Source organism: Serinus canaria, chromosome 19 (assembly GCF_022539315.1).
Source record: "Serinus canaria isolate serCan28SL12 chromosome 19, serCan2020, whole genome shotgun sequence".
NCBI classification, from domain to species: Eukaryota; Metazoa; Chordata; class Aves; order Passeriformes; family Fringillidae; genus Serinus; species Serinus canaria.
In genome coordinates this window covers 6,275,836-6,293,223 of record NC_066332.1, presented here as the reverse complement: position 1 = coordinate 6,293,223, position 17,388 = coordinate 6,275,836, and the positions used below count along the sequence as shown (strand labels likewise).

Sequence of the window (17,388 nt, the reverse complement as noted above, 5' to 3'; positions counted from 1 at the left end):
TGGATCAGATAAATGATTATATTATCTGTGGAATGTAAAAACATTGGGTAGATAACATTTATTCCTGCAAACAGCTTTTCCCCACTCTTTTTCTCTTGAGCTGTGTTAATGTTTACAAAGTATCACCCTTGACCAAGCCCTGATTAATGTTGAGTTGCAATGTGGAAATCTGGTGTAACCCACCATAAATATCAGTGTTACAAAATATCTGCTTGTTATTAATTACCCTCATGCTCTGTATCTGTCTGAAGAAAGAACTTTTCTCCTTGCCTTCATCTCTTGGGGTGTTGGGGAAATTGAGACGCTGATGAGGGGCCAAGGTGTGTGTTCCTTCGGGAATAAAGAAAGTAAAAAGTGAAATAATCAGATCTGTGATTCCTAAAAGTCAGCTTAGTTCACATGGGGTGACTTTGGTCACAAATAGATTCTGTCTAACCACAAATGTGTTGATGAGGTGAAGGAATTGTTCCCTGGGAGGGTGGGCAGGCCCTGGATCCCTGGCAGTGCCCAAGGCCAGGTTGGACATTGGGCTTGGAGCAGCCTGGCACAGTGGAAGGTCCCTGCCATGGAACAAGGTGATTTTCCAAGGTCCCTTCCAGGTTTCCTTCAAGATTCCCACCAGATTTTCAGTGCAAACCTGCAGGACAAGCCCAGAGCTGGATGATGCTTTGCCTGCCAAGTTGTTCCATTGAAATAAAGAGGAATATTGAAATAGGAAGGGCTGAAAATGAGCAAATGTAGCAGAGGGTGAATACATCAAAAATGACCTGGGTGGGACTCATTCAGTGAGCCAAGCAGAGCTGCCTCGTGCCTGACAGGTCTGAGTTTGACACAGTCCTTTGTAAACAATAAATCAATGCAGGTTGTTTCTGTGAGTGCATAAAAGGTGTGAGAACTGTAATTTATTTTATAATAAATACTTGTGCTAAGCAAACAGGGAATGCAGCTATTAGAGACTTTCTCAAATAAGTGATTTTAGGCTGCTGAGTGCCAGCTACTGATGTGGTAGTTGAGCTTTTAAAATGAAAAGCCTGAATTCCTTTTGAAGATTCTCCTGAATGCTGTTGACACTTGTGCTAGGAAAGAATACAGAGTAATTTAATTCATTACTTTACTTAAAGATAGCATTTGTGGTTGCAGCATTACCCTCCATCCGTGTGCAGACTCTAGGCTGGAGGTGTTTACTTGAGTTTTTATGGAGATGTTGCATCCTTTTATTAGGTGTGCTGGAAAGCTTGGGAGAAAATAAATGTAGGAGGGAAAGGGGAGTTGAGGATCAGTCAGCTGGTGTGTCTGGATACAAGGACAAAGGGACAATTTTGCCTTTGGCTACAGTTTGACACTTTACTGGATTCAGTCAGAATTATCTGTGCACGCTGAAGGGCACAAATGTCATTTTTATGGCATTCTATATCCTCAGTTGCTTTTTTTTTGTAATTGGCTGTGTATCCCAGTGCTGTAATAGAGCTCTTAAATCCTGACCCCGGCCAAAATGGGACACAAATACCAGTATTAATATTTCTCTCCATTTGAAATGCAGGGTTGAGTCTTTTCACCTTATTTTTCCATCACCATCTTGTGTTTCCCTGGCAGCCACCCACCTTTCCTCTGGCTCAGGGTGCTCCTCTGCTTGGCTGCTCTTGGGCCCCTCTCCCCTTGGTCCACTGGCCTTGGATATCCCTCTGTCCCTTGCCTTGCTCCTCTGTCTTCTCCAGTTTCCTGACCTTTGGCTCCCCTTACCTTGCCCCTTTCAAGGTGGCTCAAGGTCCTTGGATTGTGCAGACTCCCTCACACTTTTCCCCCCTTCTTACTCATCTTTTCTCCATCAGAGTCATCTTCCTTTCTGCCAGAAAAAAAAAAAGTTTCCCTGGCTGAGCTGAAGCCTCAACTTCTGCAATCTCCCTCTCTCAATCCCAGGGGGTTTTGCTTCCAAATCTTTCCCTCCTCCCAGGTGCTGTGTTGTTCCAGCCCTTTGGCTGATACCTGCCCCCCCTGTTTGGGTGGAAGTGCAGGGATTTGAGTGTTCTCCTCACCCTCCAGAGAAGGAGAGGAAGCTGCATTGGCTTCTGTAGGCAGCGTGGGGTGGGACATTGCCAGCTCTGCTCTCTGACATAACCCAGACATCATTTACTGGCTCCATATAACCTGAGGCATTCACACAGAAATTGAGCTCAAATGCAGAAGCTTGTCTAAAGAGGATCCTTAAACTATCCTGGCTAAAAATATTTGTGAAATGCTGGGAAGCATCTTTTCAGTGTGTTAGGATGCTCTCTTCCCTCTTATCTCTGTTACAGATGCACAGTGGGGTCACTTGCATGGGCTTTGGGACCTCTTTTTCCCATGAAATACTGTCATTTCCATAAGTGGGTTAATAAGGTTTTTTGGGCCTGGAGTCTGAAACAAAAGATGTTTCTCAACTGCAGAGGCTAAAGAGATGGAAAGTGTTATTGCAGGCTGATGTTAATGTGCCTGGGTCAGTCTTGTGGCTGCTCCCTTGAATCCTTTCTTTGCCCAGGCAGTGGTTGTTCAGTTCAGGAAGTAATGACCATTATTTATTATTAATTCAAAACATGGTGTGCAGGATTTCTGCCCAGTGTGAGAGCACATTAGCTTCTCCTGCACAAGAAAACACATGTTAATCTGTTTTCCATTATTGTCCAAAAGATCTTTTCAGAAGGCAGTTCATGCTGCCCCAACAACATTAAAGGCTGCAATTAAAAATAATTTTCCATTAATTTATATACATGCACATTTACTTATTAGGATCTTTTGCTGCATTTCCCTAAGTGTACACCCAAAAGCCTAAAATGCTGTTGAGGAATAAGTCAATATTCACTGTAATGATCCAGTGTGGAGTGTGCCAGAAGCCTGATGTACTTCAATTAACCATCTTTCCTAACAAACACCTGCACAGGGAAATGGATCTTCTGTGAGAATCAGCAGAAAAACAAACCCTGACTTTTCTGCATGGGCAGAGGAAGGGAATTCCAGTATTTCACAGCTTTTACTGATAATGATCTGCTACAGATTAAAAACAAAAAGCAGACATTATGGTGTTGGCAGATTGCAAGAGGACTTGCTGGTAAAGCTGCTGTTCAGAGGAGATGAGGACAGTGTTTATTGCTTCCATATGGTTCAGGCATACAAGACAGGCAAAATGTCTGGGGAGAAGAATCTGTCTTATTATATTGATACAGAACATTCTGCAGGGCTGTCAGCCCTTTCTCCTGGTACCTTTCCCAGGTGAGAGGCTGAGTGGGAAATATTTGCCCATGATTGAGCATGGAGATAAGAAAAGATTGTTTAAAGATTGGCTCCATTTGTGTGAGTGAAGAATTAGAAAATGCTGATTTTGAAGGGGGCAGGTCTGGGAGCTGCTCCCAAACACAGGGATCTGAAGGATCTCTTTTTTTTCCTTGAATATTTCTATAGTTTTCAACCCTTTGACTTTCCAGTTCAGCTTTGCAAAGTGCATTAGGGGTCTAAATTTAGAGTTTGATAATTCATGTCAAAAAAACCCTCCTTTCCACATAATGTAAAATTGAATTTCTTGGTCTCTTTGACCTCTTGATGTTCTTTTTTTTTTTTTTTTTGTTTTTAACCAAATTAAGAACCAAACTTCTGGGCACACTGAAACAGAAGAGTAGCTGGTTGCTATTGTGTATGTGGGGAGTTGACTGAAGAACTGCAGTCTTTGATTTCTCCATAATTATCACTTGGGAAGCACCTTTCCATGCAGGAAAGATGACACTGCCTGGAATTTTGGGGAGTAAGACCTTCAAAGATCCAATGAATGTGCTCAAATATCAATTTTTATTGCATTGCAAAAAGGGGAGGGACAGGCAAAGGAATTAGAGATTTGCAGAGTGGTCCAGAAGACTCCAGAGGGTCTCACCAGCCAGGAGATGAGCTGCTCAGTGCTACTGTGTCCTTTTACAAACTCTTATTTATTATTGACCATAAATATTGGTGTTTGTGTGCCTGAGCTCATGCAGCAGCCATTCTCTGTGTGATAACAAAACTTCTGCTCTCTTGTTCTCCCAGGGCTGATGAAATCGAGATGATCATGACAGACCTTGAAAGAGCAAATCAGGTAGGATTTTAAATGAATCCCCCATAAAATTCTAAGTGTGACTTTGATTATTCTTTTTTTAATTCTCTTTTGGATTTCACGACAGTTCTTTTATGTGCATTTTGCAGTCATAACTGTGTGGAGTAAGAAAATATGCAAATTTTGAGCAAAATACAGCTCTTCAGGGATGCTCTGAAAGGATTGTGGGCACAGCAGAGCAGTGCTTGCCATATATTTACCTTCTGATAATTTAAACTTAGTTTCCCACTGTAGTTTTATTCTTGGCTTTATGTTTCTAAATCCATCATGTTGGCCCCCACTCAGACATGCAGGTGAATGGTTGGCCCAAATTAAAGAGCCTCTGCCCTGTGGCTGTGGCAGGACTGCAGGTTTGGGGACTTCTCCAGACTTTTTCCCCCACGTTCCTTTTCTGCTATGTTTTATTGGCATTTTAATTTTTAGCAAGGGTTGGATCAGACTGTTCTTTCTGTGCAGGACCACAAAGAAATTGCAGATATTAATTTGGGCTGTGAAATGTCTCTCTGGCCACCCCTCCCAGTGCACACACTCCTGGCACGAGAGACACAAATTCTGAGTTTTAACAAAGCCAAACCCCCCCAGCCATGCAGAGAACCCTTCTGAGTGAGTGAGTGAGTGAGTGTGGTGGTGGAGATGTGTATGGATTCCATGACACTGGAAATTCCACAAGCCACTGGCTGCTGAAGGAAACCTCAGCCAGGATTTGCTTATCAGTGAGCTTCATTAATCCCTCTGCCAGGTACCAGAGATTGCAATCTTCAATCTCCCAGGCTATGGATTTATAATCCAGCTGAAGTTTGCCTAAGAGCAGCTCCCTTCCAGAGGGAATAGTGGCAGCTCCTTCCCCTGCCTGGGTCCTGCTGTCAGCAGTGCTTGTGTGAGCCAGAGCAGGTCACTGATCCTGTTGAAAATGTACCCCCTGCTCCAGCTGCTGGTTTGTTTTGTCTTTTCCCTTTTGCCAGATCAGCTTTCAGCCCCCACACTCCCCTGCTGCAGCTGTCAAATCTGCAGCAAGTGCTGTTGGCCTTCATATTAGTTCTTGGAAAACTGGAAAAACACAAATCATGAATCATTTCCACTGAAAAGCCCTCCAGGGTCTCCCAGTCCAACCATCACCCAGCACTGCCAAGGCCACCACTGACCCATGTCCCCAAGTGCCACATCCACAGGGCTTTGAAGGGATGGGGACTCCACCACTGCCTTGGGCAGGACAGCCCTTTCAGTGAAGAGATTTTCCCTGATATCCAACCCAAAGCTCCCTTGGAGCATCCTGAGGCTGTTTCCTCATGTCCTGTCACCTGTAACCTGGGAGCAGAGCCCAGCCCTCACCTAAAGCCTCCTTCCAGGGAGTTTTAGGAAGAGAGAAATCCCCCCTGAGCCTCTTTTTGCCCAGGCTGAGCTCCCCCAGCCACCCAGACTCTTCCCCAGCTCCATTCCCTTCCCTGGACACACTCCAGCACTTTAATGTTTTAATGAAGCCAAAATCATATTTGGAAGTTGTTGAGTTGATTATTTAGTCAGTAAAAGCAAACTGGTGTTTGCACAGTGGGGTTTGAGTTCTGTCAAAGAACTTTTGTAGACAGCATTAAATATTTATGAAAGTGCTAGTAATTATTTGAAAATATGTAGACTTTTTAGAAATAATGTAGGTGTTAAAAATGTTTTGGTAGAATTATTTTGTGATTTTTGCAAAGGCAGTACATTTTGCAATGATTTACCCAGTAGTTGATTTTCTTCCCTCAGTCTAAAGGGGGCTGTAGTTAAAGAACAGTATTTCTAAGTTCCTTATTGTCTCCAAAAATGGATTGTACCTATTTATCTAGAAATGCTATTTTTCTATCTAACTGATACGAAGCTGCAATGTAGGTTGTTTTTTTTTTTTTTTTTACTTCATTGTGGTGCTTTTCTTGTAATTAGGTAAAATTTACAGCTGCTTGTGTGCATAACCCTTAGTTTGGTTGTTATTCTGCACAATCTGCCTGTAGATAAAACCAGCATGCTGTTCATCTGAGCTGTTGGAAGGCCAGAGGAGGGGGTTCTGTCTCACTTTTCCTCATCTTCCTCTCCTCCTCCCCCTCTGGCTGCTGAGGTCCCATCCCCTCCCAAAAGGCAGCTCTGGCACCTGGGGAACCCTTCACAGGGGGTTCACTGAGCTCAGCAAGTGCAGGAAAGCCTGGACTGGGATGAAGGGTTTGTTCTCTATGGGTTTAGCACCTTGGGGCAGCCCAAAAAAACCATGGGAGAAGCCCCAGCACCCAAAGCACAGAATCATGGAATGGCTTGGGTTGGAATGGACCTTAAAGCTCATCCAGTGCCACCCCCTGCCATGGGCAGGGACACCTCCCACTCTCCCAGGCTGCTCCAAGTCCTGGCCTTGGATCCAGGGGCAGGCCCACTGCTCTGACCCTGTGCCAGAGCCTCAGCACTCTCCCAGCCAAAAATTCCTTCCCAGTATCCCATCCAGCCCTGCCCTCTGGCAGTGGGAGCCATTCCCTGTGTCCTGTCCTTCCATGCCTTGTCCCCAGTCCCTCTCCAGCTCTCCTGGAGCCCCTCTAGGCCCTGCAAGGGGCTCTGAGGTTTCCTGGATCCTTCTCCTCTCCAGGTGAGCACCCCCAGCTCTCCCAGCCCAGCTCCAGCCCTGGAGCAGCTCCATGGCCTCCTCTGGAATTGCTCCAGCAGTTCCATGTCTGCTGTGCTGGGGTCCCAGGAAGGACACAAAGGGACACAGAGGGACACAGAGGGACCCTGTGGCCTTGGAGGAGCTGCAGAAGGGAAGGGCAGGTTCACCTGGAGAGGAGCAGGAGCTGCTGCAGTGGCTCAGCTCATTTGCTGCCCCTGGAGCCTTTGCCTTGTGTGATGCTTTACCTCTATAAAGCACTCTGATGAGTTACATCTAATCTTTGTAGCAGCAATTCCTGTGTTTTACCTCTTCATAGCTGAAAAAAAAAATGACTGGAAGGAATTAAATCTATTGCACAGGCCAGAAAGTGAGTTTGCATCAGGCTGAAGTGTTACAATTGCAGAAACAAGTACTTAACCTAATTATGTATTTAATAGTTAAATTAACATTTCCTTTTACCATTTCAGTGAGTGCTCATTGCCCATTATTAAGGCTACCTTTAAAGAGTAGTGCTCAGCACGACTCCTGCCTTGCTGGTGTGGATGTGATGTTTTGCTGCTCTGGAATTAGCACTGACCCAAATGCCTGGGATTCAGAGCACAGATTTACATGTTTCCACTAAAAATATGGGGAAAAGAAATTGCTGTCAATCTTTATATATCTGACATTTCTTGAAAATGCCTTTCCCAGTTACCTCCTTTTTTAAATCCAGAGCTGGCACTTCAGAACTTCCCTTGCTGATCCTCTCTGGCTCCTGGGAGCTGGGGGGTGCCTTTCCCTCTCCAGGGAAAGGTCCAGGTGTCCATAAAAATGATCCAATCCACAAGGACAGAGCTGATGTTGTGGCTCTCAGCCCTGGGTCCTGTGGGGTGAAGCAGGGACCATTCTTATCTTCAGCTCCATCATCTCTCTTCTCCCAGTGTTTTTTCTCACTTGGATTCTCAAGTTTTTTTTCATGCAGGAGCTTTCTGGGCTACTTTGCTTAATACCAACCCCAGAACAAATTACTGGCTCATCAGAATAATTGCCTTTAAATGCCAGTGAGCTTTGCAATTTTCTGCTCAGAGAGAGGGAGGTGTAGTGACCACAAAGCTCCCTCCCTCTCCATTGTGTCATTAGCACAAGGTGTAAACTGAATTTTCCCACAAAACATAACAGTGAGAGAAATTAATCCCTCACTGGGTGCTGCAGATGAGGGGAGGTGACAGCTCCCTTTTTCTCAGCTGCTCATCCAGGTGCTCAGTGCCATTAATCCACAATCTTCACTGAGGTTTTATGGCAGGGCTGCTCCATTCTGGCTGGCAGAGACCAGAGTAACCAAGCTACACCCCCTGTGAGGGTGATGTGGGTGTAACCCTTCCCTTGGAAAGCCCTGAGAGGGTTTTTTATATAAAAAAAGACAAGAATGGTGCATTAAGTGTCTGGTCCAGCTGCAGCTGCCTGGAGGGGAGCTGTTAGCTCCTGCCATGGGCCTTTAGGAGGGGTGTAGGGTCTGAAGCCAAAACCCCCTTTGGATTCATGGTGAAAGGTGCAATTCCATCCTGTCCAGGCTCAGGAGAGCCATGGTGCAGAATCCCTGAGCATCTCTGCTCCATCCTCTGCTCCATCCTCTGCTCATCCCCAGGGCTGTGGGACTCTGTGGCTCTGTTCCTGCTGAGGGCACAATAAATCAAATACAATAGGAAGGGCTCCCTTTCACTTTATTAACCCAGCAGCTCAATGACAAAACTTGATAACATAACCCAGAGTTCCCCCTGCATTTCCATGAAGATTTAATAATGCTGTAGTTTGGTGAAGGGACTCGTTTTATTAAGATTTCATTTTGCACAATAAATCACTGCATATTTTCTGATCTGCTACGAAGTATAAGAATAAATAATTAAAACTAAACTACCCGTACTTGTCAAAATAAATGATTTATCATAGTTTGGGGTACAGCATCTTTGAATTTTTTATTGTTTGATTCCCAGAATATTCTAATTTCCAATCAGGGAAGTTAATGAAGCTCCAGTATACATTTCTGCATTCACAGCAGTTACAGTTGTGGGACTGTTTATTTTAGACAAATATTTATGGTTAGCACTTTCCTGTACCTTTTCAAGTTTACACCTTTCTAGTGTTTATGGCAGCAAAGTGACAAATCTTTTGGGACAACAAATTTATTCAAATGAATTATTGTTCTGTTTCTGTACTTCATCCAGGAACCTGGAATCATCCAGTTGTGCCTGAGAAAAGCAGAAGGAAAAATTCCTAGGTTGTGAAAACAGAAATATTTAAATATATTTTAATATTTAAATATATTTAATATAAATATATTTAATTTTTTAAAATTACAACTGGGCTCATTTTAAGGTTTTAATACTGAGTCAGAGTTTGTGGCTTCGAGTCATTGATGTGTCCAGATCTCTTTCTGCTTTTAAACATTGATCACATTGTTAAAAAAAAAAATCTAATGGGCTTTGTAATTTGAGCTTCCTGTAAAGAAGAAGGTGTTTTTTCACTTTTAAAACAAGAGAAGAACTTTGATCAGGGTTGTTTGCTCCTGGGTTATTGTATTTTAATCTGAAAGAGGAAGAAATTGATTTGAAAAGCAGACTCAATTATAGGTATCCTTAGATTCTGAGAGTGGTAAGAGAAAGAAAACATGAGACTTCTTTTGTGGGGGTGTGTGTGTGTGGACTATGTTGTATAAGCTATAGAAGAAGAATTAATTTATTTTTTCTTCTGTTATCCCTTTGGAAAAGCCAAATGTTTCCATTGGTTTTCTTTCCATCTTCACAGTGCTGATAGTGCTCCCAGATTTCTAGTTCTTATTTTTTCTGGGGTAAGAAAGTCAAATACAGAAACTTCTAATACCAATAAATCAAGGAAAGTGTACTTTCTAAAATATAGCAGCTTTTATTAAAGAATCTAGACTGGATCAATATCATTTATTCCACAGAAATGTAGTGTTGGGTTTAAAGTCTGTAGAGGAAGAGTTAGTGAATTTAAACAATTTTTGGAGCCAAACTGCCACTAAAATACATAAAACAGTGTCTGCTATAAAAGTAGAAAGAAAACCTCACCAGGGTGTTTTAGCAGAAATGCTGCTCTCAAGATTATTTTTTATTTCCTTGTGTGTGGCACCTTCCTGTCTCCAACAAATCACATTGGAAAATGGTTCGAAAAGATATTCCTGCTAAGTGAGATTGCCATAAAATATGTATGGTTTGGAGCAGCAGATGGAATAAATTCCCCTTTTCTCTCAGCAGCACAAGTGCAGCACAGTACAGGTGGTGCTGCTGCTCAGGGGGAGGGTTTGCTGTGGCCACCACAGCCCTGATGAGGCAACCTTGGCTTTGCACTTCCATCAGGAAGGGAATTCATCCTGCCTCCACTGCTGCAAGGCTGGCACAGACCCTGCCAGGGGGTTTGATTTCTGACTCCCTTGGCAGTGGGCTGGGGGCTTGCTTTGTGTGCCATCCCTGGGGAACTGCCCCATCCCTGGAACTGCCCCATCCTTGGGGTATTGCTCCATCCCTGGAACTGCCCCATCCCTGGAACTGCCCCATCCCTGGAATTGCCCCATCCCTGGAATTGCCCCATCCTTGGGGTATTGCTCCATCCCTGGAATTGCCCCATCCCTGGAATTGCCCCATCCTTGGGGTATTGCTCCATCCTTGGAATTGCCCCATCCCTGGAACTGCCCCATCCCTGGAATTGCCCCATCCCTGGAATTGCCCCATCCCTGGAATTGCCCCATCCTTGCAATTGCTCCATCCTTGGAATTGCCCCATCTCTGGGGTATTGACCCATCCCTGGAACTGCCCCATCCTTGGAATTGCCCCATCCCTGGAATTGCCCCATCCCTGGAATTGCCCCATCCCTGGAATTGCCCCATCCCTGGAACTGCCCCATCCCTGGAATTGCCCCATCCTTGGAATTGCCCCATCCCTGGAACTGCCCCATCCCTGGAATTGCCCCATCCCTGGAATTGCCCCAGGCCAGGCTGGACAGGGCTTGGAGCACCCTGGGGTAGTGAAGGTGTCCCTGCCCTGGCAGGGGGTGGAATGAGATGGGATTTAAGGTCCCTCCCAGCCCAAATCCATGGATCCAGTTAAGTTACACTGCTTCATGGCAGATGAAAGCATTCACTTAATCCTGGGATTTCTCTGTCTGTAAAATGGGAATAAAAACGTCTCCTTTGCAAAGGGCATTTGAGATCCTTGCACAGAGAAGTTCTGTATGAAGGCAAAATATGGTTAATATCATTTTCATGCAAACATGGGTTTCCTGCAAATGCCTGGCTATCAGTTGGGAATACATTTATCTGGCAGCCTTTCAGCACAGAGGAAAGTGCAATAGCCTGAAGACAAGAGTGAAGACAACCCAACCTCTTCTGGATGGTGGAGTTTTTTCTTTTTTTTTTCCATGTATTTCTCCATTGTTGGAAAAATTAGATGCCAGAGCCCTGAAAAATCTTTCATGTCCCTGATGTTCTTCTACCCTTGCTGCTGCTCTGTGGAAGTTAGGGCCATCTAAAGGTTTTATAGCAAATTTTTATATCTGAAAAGTTAGGAAATTAAAGCACATCGAACCAGTGTGTTTTAATTGATGTTGTACTCCAAGAAACACAGCTTTTGCAGCAGCTTGCAAGTCTGAATGTCAGCTCCAAGTGTGGTGATTGCTGCCATAACAGGCTCATTAACTGCAGCAGAATTACTTGTGATAATACCCCCTCCTCGCCCATAGGAAGATTTTCCCACATACAGCACTGAATTTAGCATGGAATAAGGAAATGGAGTTGGGCTGCTGGAACTTTAAGGGAAAGGTTATACTTTTTTTTTTCACATTAGTATCTCATTTTGCTGTTCACACCACTGGTCTTTGATCAAATTAACATTTTACTGTAAGTAGAAGAGCACTCAGTTCATGCTATTCATTATCTTGTCAGGAAACAAGGAGAATAATTTAAACTGGATATATTGTGTAAGGCTTTTTTTTTTCTATTTTTAATTGGAAAGCACACAGCAGCATTACAATCATGACCTCCTGGCTCCACTGTGAGCAGTACAATATTTACCTGCTCTATGAAGGAAAATGGAACTATTTTGAAATATTTTCTTACTAGGGAGGTAGTTCTGTACTAGAAAACAGCGGTGTAGGAATTAGGAGGAATTGTACAACTGAACTATGCTGAAAAATAGGATTTTGGGCCATGCTGGATTCACATGAGCTCCATCAAGGCCATTAGTGTGACTGTCACTGGTCATTGAGGGGTTTGTTTAGGCTGTGCATAGGATTTGGGAGTAAGAAACCAAGAGTTTTAGCACTGACTGGTGCTGTGGGATATCCAGTACCTAAAGGGGCTCCAGGAGAGTGGAGGGACTTGGGACAAGGGCTGGAATTTTTGGACTTCCCACTGCCAGAGGGCAGGGATGGATGGGATATTGGGAAGGAATTTTTGGCTGGGAGGGTGCTGAGGCCCTGGCACAGGTGCCCAGAGCAGCTGGGGCTGCCCCTGGATCCTGGCAGTGCCCAAGGCCAGGTTGGACATTGGGGCTGGGAGCAGCCTGGGACAGTGGGAGGTGTCCCTGCCATGGCAGGAGTGGCACTGGATGGGCTTTAATCTCCCTTCCAAACCCTTTCTGTAATTCTGTGAATCTCTCTGTATTTCTCAGCTGAAGTGGGACAGTTTCACACAAACAAAGTTTTGTGAACTTTCCAGTGGCTCCAAGTTGTGCAAGACTCCTCAGATTTAGCCCTTTTCCATACTGGGGTCTGTCTCTGGCTGCTCTCTTTTTTCTCACTTCAGGAAAAATTGTTCAATCATTTTTAAGAACAAGATTAGGAAAAAAGAAATCCATTTTCTCCCAGATGTTACGAGTTTTTCTTGCTGTTTTGGTGAGGGGCCTGCTGTGCCCAGATTTAATAGAAGGGGTTTGATGAGGGATGGTTCCCTTTTTTCTCAGGGTTGTATCTTCTGTTGCTTCAAGTAGAAAAAATTTAAAAAAAATAATAATAATTAAAAGACAACCTCAAGTTTGGCCAGCCTATAAGAGTCTGGAAAAATGAGTTCACAGAAACTCAGCAGAATCTGGTTTGAATTTGTTCAGGCTTTGCTGCTGGTGCCTGTCCCAGGCACACTGCAGTCACTGCTCTGGCTGGGTGAGCATCCACCAGGCAGGTTCTGCTTTTTCTGGGTGTGATGTGAGATTTTGTGGGGGCACAAGGAGGGGAGACACTCCCCAGGCTGCCTCTGCCATGACTGGAGACATCAGCATGGGAGCAGGATGGGGAGAGGGGTTCAGGGTGGGCAGGGAATGGGGACAGACACCAGGACAGGGACACTTGGAGGAACTTTTGTGAGGACATTTGGAGAAGAAACAACGAGGAGAAGAGGAAGGAGAAAAGAGGAAGGAAGAAAAGAGGAAGGAGGAAAAGAGGAAGGAGGAAATCGTGGGGGTAAGGCTCATTCTGGGGGTTTGTGGGTGCTCATTAGGTCATGCAAGGTACGAGCTGGGCTTTGCCTGCCTGGAGCTGAAGGCACCACAGAGCACAGAGGAGACAGGCATGGTGCTCCCAGCAGCCAAAAAGAGTTAGGAAGGGGACAGAGTGACAAGCAGAGAGGGGTGGCAGTGCAAGAGGCAAACCAGAGGGTCTGGCAGGGGGGCAGCACTGCAGCCACTGGGCAGGGTCTGGGCAGGGGCAGCTCCTGCCAGGCTGGGAGCCTCCAGCCAGGGCTGCTGTGCAGGGAAATGTGCCAGGGGCTCCAGGAACCCAAACAGCTGCAGACAGGGCTTGTGCCAGTGCAGTCCTTAATGTCCTGAAGCACCTCTGGTGGTGCAGCAGGGCTCCCATGAGGAAGAGGTGAATGCCTTGGCAGAGGGGAGTGGGATTAGCTTGGAGCAAATGAAGATCACACAGGGAATAAGAGGACAAAGAGAAGGTCACTCACCAAGCCAGTTCCTCTCAGAGCTGGTGGAGCAGGGGATCTCACTGGGAAAATCTCACTGGAAAAGCCTCAGCAGGTCCTGTGTGGTGCCATCCCACTCCTGAGCCCTAACACAGGGTGGCTGAGCACCAGCCTCAGACTTGGCTTTTCCCAACTTGTAAGTGCTCAAATTTGAAGCTAGCATTCTTTTAACAGGGTTTTGTGTGTCATTTATAATTTATATTGCAACAGCACCCAAAAGTGCTTTCCAGACACTGAGCACATCTGTAATTCTGCCTCTAAAAAGCTTCCATTCTGTGAAAGGAGGGAAAAGAGAGAGGGATTGAGCAGTATTTCCCAAACAGAATTGCCCAGAGTTTGTGCTGCTGTATTTTTAACAATGCCTGGTATGAAATCTTGTCTGGTATTAATCTGAGGATCACAACAGGTGTTGGGAATTGGCTGGGGAGGCTGTGCAGAAAGGGCAGCTGACAGCTCACTGTATATGCAGATGTAGCACCTATTAGCAGTATCCTCTGTGGTTTGCTCCATGCCAGCTGAATAGATTCTCCAAACAATGCTGCACTGAATGGAAGCCATCAGCAGAATTGCTCAAGGCTGCAAAACCCATTACTTATCCAGCAGTAGATGGAAGAGCAAGTGCCACAGTGTAGTAACTTGTCCTGCTTTGCTGGAGTTGTTCTGCAGTTATTAGATCAATATATGTAGCTGCACATCTAATAAAGCACCAGAAAATAATTTATCTCAATGTGTATTGTTAGCTCAGTATTTATCCTAATATTATCAGCCACATAAACAACATAAATCCCTCTTTTTGTGCCTTTTTTTTGCTGCTGTTTCCACATTTTCCAAGCACACAATAAGCTGTGTCCCCTGCTCTGATTATTGGAGCCACATCACTGCACTTTTTACAATCACATTTTAATTACAGCTGTAGAACCTATGCAAAATCATTTAATACAATGTTGTGAGCAAATAGCACAGATGATGCATTTAGTATTTGATTGCTGTTAGTTTACTCATTGATTAAACATGCAGAGTCTGCTTTGACTGGGGAGGAAGTCAGAGACCACACACACACACAGGGCTTATATTCACTGCAGGATTCATATTTTCTATAGATTTTATATTTCCTATAGATTTTATATTCCTTTTATGTTTTATATTACTATAAGTTGTATATTTGCTATAGCTTCTATATTCACTATAATTTTATATTCACTACAGGTTTTATATTTGCTGTATGTTCTGTATTCACTATTTTAGATTTATATTTAGATTTTAGACATAAGTTTTCCAAAGGATTAGCCAGGAGAGTCTGTGGCAGTTTGGGTGGCTCAAAAATGGCAGTGGGAATTTCTCATTCCATGAAGGAAGGGATCCATCAGCTGGTCAGGAAAAGTTGTGACCTTCACTGGTGGCAGCTGATGGGTTTGGTAGAATTGGTAATCAGTCTTGGAAGTGGAGATAGAAAATGATTTTGGCTCTTTTCTGAAAGCACAGCATGATCTGCATGGAGTAGCCCAGGCAAAAAGCAGTGATTACTCAAGGAGGAAAGCAGTGTGGTTTTATAACAATAAAATACTATTTTTTTAAAAGAGAGAAAACAGTCTTGCCAGGAGGAGTGTATATTGTAAAAGAACCAGGTTTTGTTCCATTTCTAACAGAAGCTTACAGACAGTTATGAAAAGGACTCTGCTGCTATTTATTGCCTGAAGTTACTGATCCATCTGTCTCTACCCAAACTCCCATACAGAGAATTTTCCCTCATCATTCTTTCTCCTTTCTATCACTATTCAATATTTAGATGGGAATTTTGACCAGTGGCCAAGTCAGAGGCTTATCAGCTATTGCATAAATCCTCAGCAGCTGGTAACTGAGCTGTGCAAAATTGTCACTTTAGGGTTAAATATTGTTGAATAAATAGACCTGCTGAAAGAACAGAATCTAACAATTCACATTTTAGGGAATAATTACTGCAGAAAGACAGCCCACAACATTGTATGTGTGTTTGAGAGAGTGGTCAGAATATCTTTTAATTCAGCATTTACCCGTGAGAATTATTCCCATGAGGAGCCTTGCAATAAAATCTGCTTGGTCTATGAGAATAGAAAGAAATTGAATAAAAAGACTCCATTTCCACTTGTATTTATTCAGTCTGGGAAATTCAGTGGGCCGCAGCATTAGTATCAGCAGGGGATTCCTTGCTCCTAGCGTTAAATTACTGTCATAATCGCTCAATTATTTCTTCCTTGTACTGTTTAAAATAAAAATCCATCACATTCTATGTTTTTTTCTAACATTTATTAGGTTGAGTGTTTAGGAAAATCAATTATATTCAGTCAGGCATGAATTGATGAATGTTCTTGTAATAATTGTCAGTTGTTAAACTGAATGTACTTTCTCTTTTCACCCCTTTTCATTTCCTTCAGAGGGCAGAGGTGGCTCAGAGAGAGGCAGAGACCTTAAGGGAGCAGCTCTCATCAGCTAACAAATCTCTCCAACTTGCTACTCAGATCCAGAAGGCACCTGATGTGGTGAGAGAAAATATTTACTGACTCTTACAGGTTTCTGACATTCCTGCAGTACAGCTCCTTCAATTTATGCCCACAGCTATAAAAACAGCTGTTTGAAGTCATATTTTAACTGAAAGGGAACGCTGTTCCTTTGGGATTGTGGTGGGGTTCAGCTTCTCAGGGGGTTGGTGGCTGCAGGAGACCACGGGAAGGACAGAGGTCACTTGGCTCTGGGGTGATCCATCACTCCCTGCTCCAGGTGGACAGCACAGCTCTCAGGAATCATTTCACATGGCTGACAGCATCAGCAGAGGAGAAACAGAGGCAGCAAGAGAGCCTTGGTGGCCATCAGCCGGTGCCTGCCTGTGGGATCCACCCCAAGGGCACCCAGAGCTCCCTAACTCCACGTCTGGGCTGTCAGAAAAACTGGAAATACTCTTGGTACCACTCCAGTTTTCACTGGCTGTATCTAAACTGAGAATCACACCTATAAATCCCTGGAGAATTGAGAAGATAGCCTGTACTCCTGCTTGTTGCCTGCTGTGTGTGGCTCTGAGTGAAGCCAAGGCTGAGATGGGACCTGCAGGCACAGGGGGCTGTCACAGGGCTCCAGCTGGCCCTGGGTGAGCAGGTATCACAGATGAGCAGCCAGATTATTCTGATTTTTGTTTGCCAAAGGAGAAATAGGAGTATTTAAATGTAAATATGCAATTAAGCGAAATTTAGTCTACTTCTAAGCAGCAGATTTAAGAAACAAAAGAAATCATTGCTTTTTTTTTTTTCCTTGCAAGCCTTATACGTGCTTGACACTGATAGCAGAGGAACACATGGCTGCCTTTAAAAATCATTTGCAGAGAATGAGTAACAAACCATAAGTCCTCCAGATCTGTTTGGTTGTCTATTAATACAACCCAGTATTTTCTCAGAGAAGTCAAAAGATAGGCAAGTAGGCTGCAAAACAAAAAATAAAAAGCCTGAATATCACTTGTAACTCTGAATTACCTGCCTCTTCCTATCTCGTGTCCTAGTCTTATCATTATTTTAACATTAGGTCTTTCTTGTATTTAATAGTACTTCTGCACTTCATTTATATTTAATATGACAACTACTGCAGGATGAAAATGATCATTATCTATCTTATTTCAGACTCTACGTTCTAGTCTCAATAGGCACAAGCAGCAGATGATTATACAACTTGTGATGTTTC

The 17,388-nt window shown here is 44.0% G+C and overlaps 1 protein-coding gene across 8 annotated transcripts in view; it reads left to right on the top strand.

The window, feature by feature from the left end:
- CUX1 (cut like homeobox 1) overlaps positions 1-17,388 on the top strand; it is a 268,416-nt gene that overhangs the window by 164,564 nt on the left and 86,464 nt on the right. For all 8 annotated transcript variants that reach the window (XM_050981835.1, XM_030232439.2, XM_030232441.2 and 5 more), the window contains exons 9-10: positions 4,045-4,093; positions 16,098-16,202. In XM_050981835.1, coding sequence (XP_050837792.1) covers positions 4,045-4,093; positions 16,098-16,202 — 154 coding nt within the window. The remainder of the gene's footprint in view (positions 1-4,044; positions 4,094-16,097; positions 16,203-17,388) is intronic.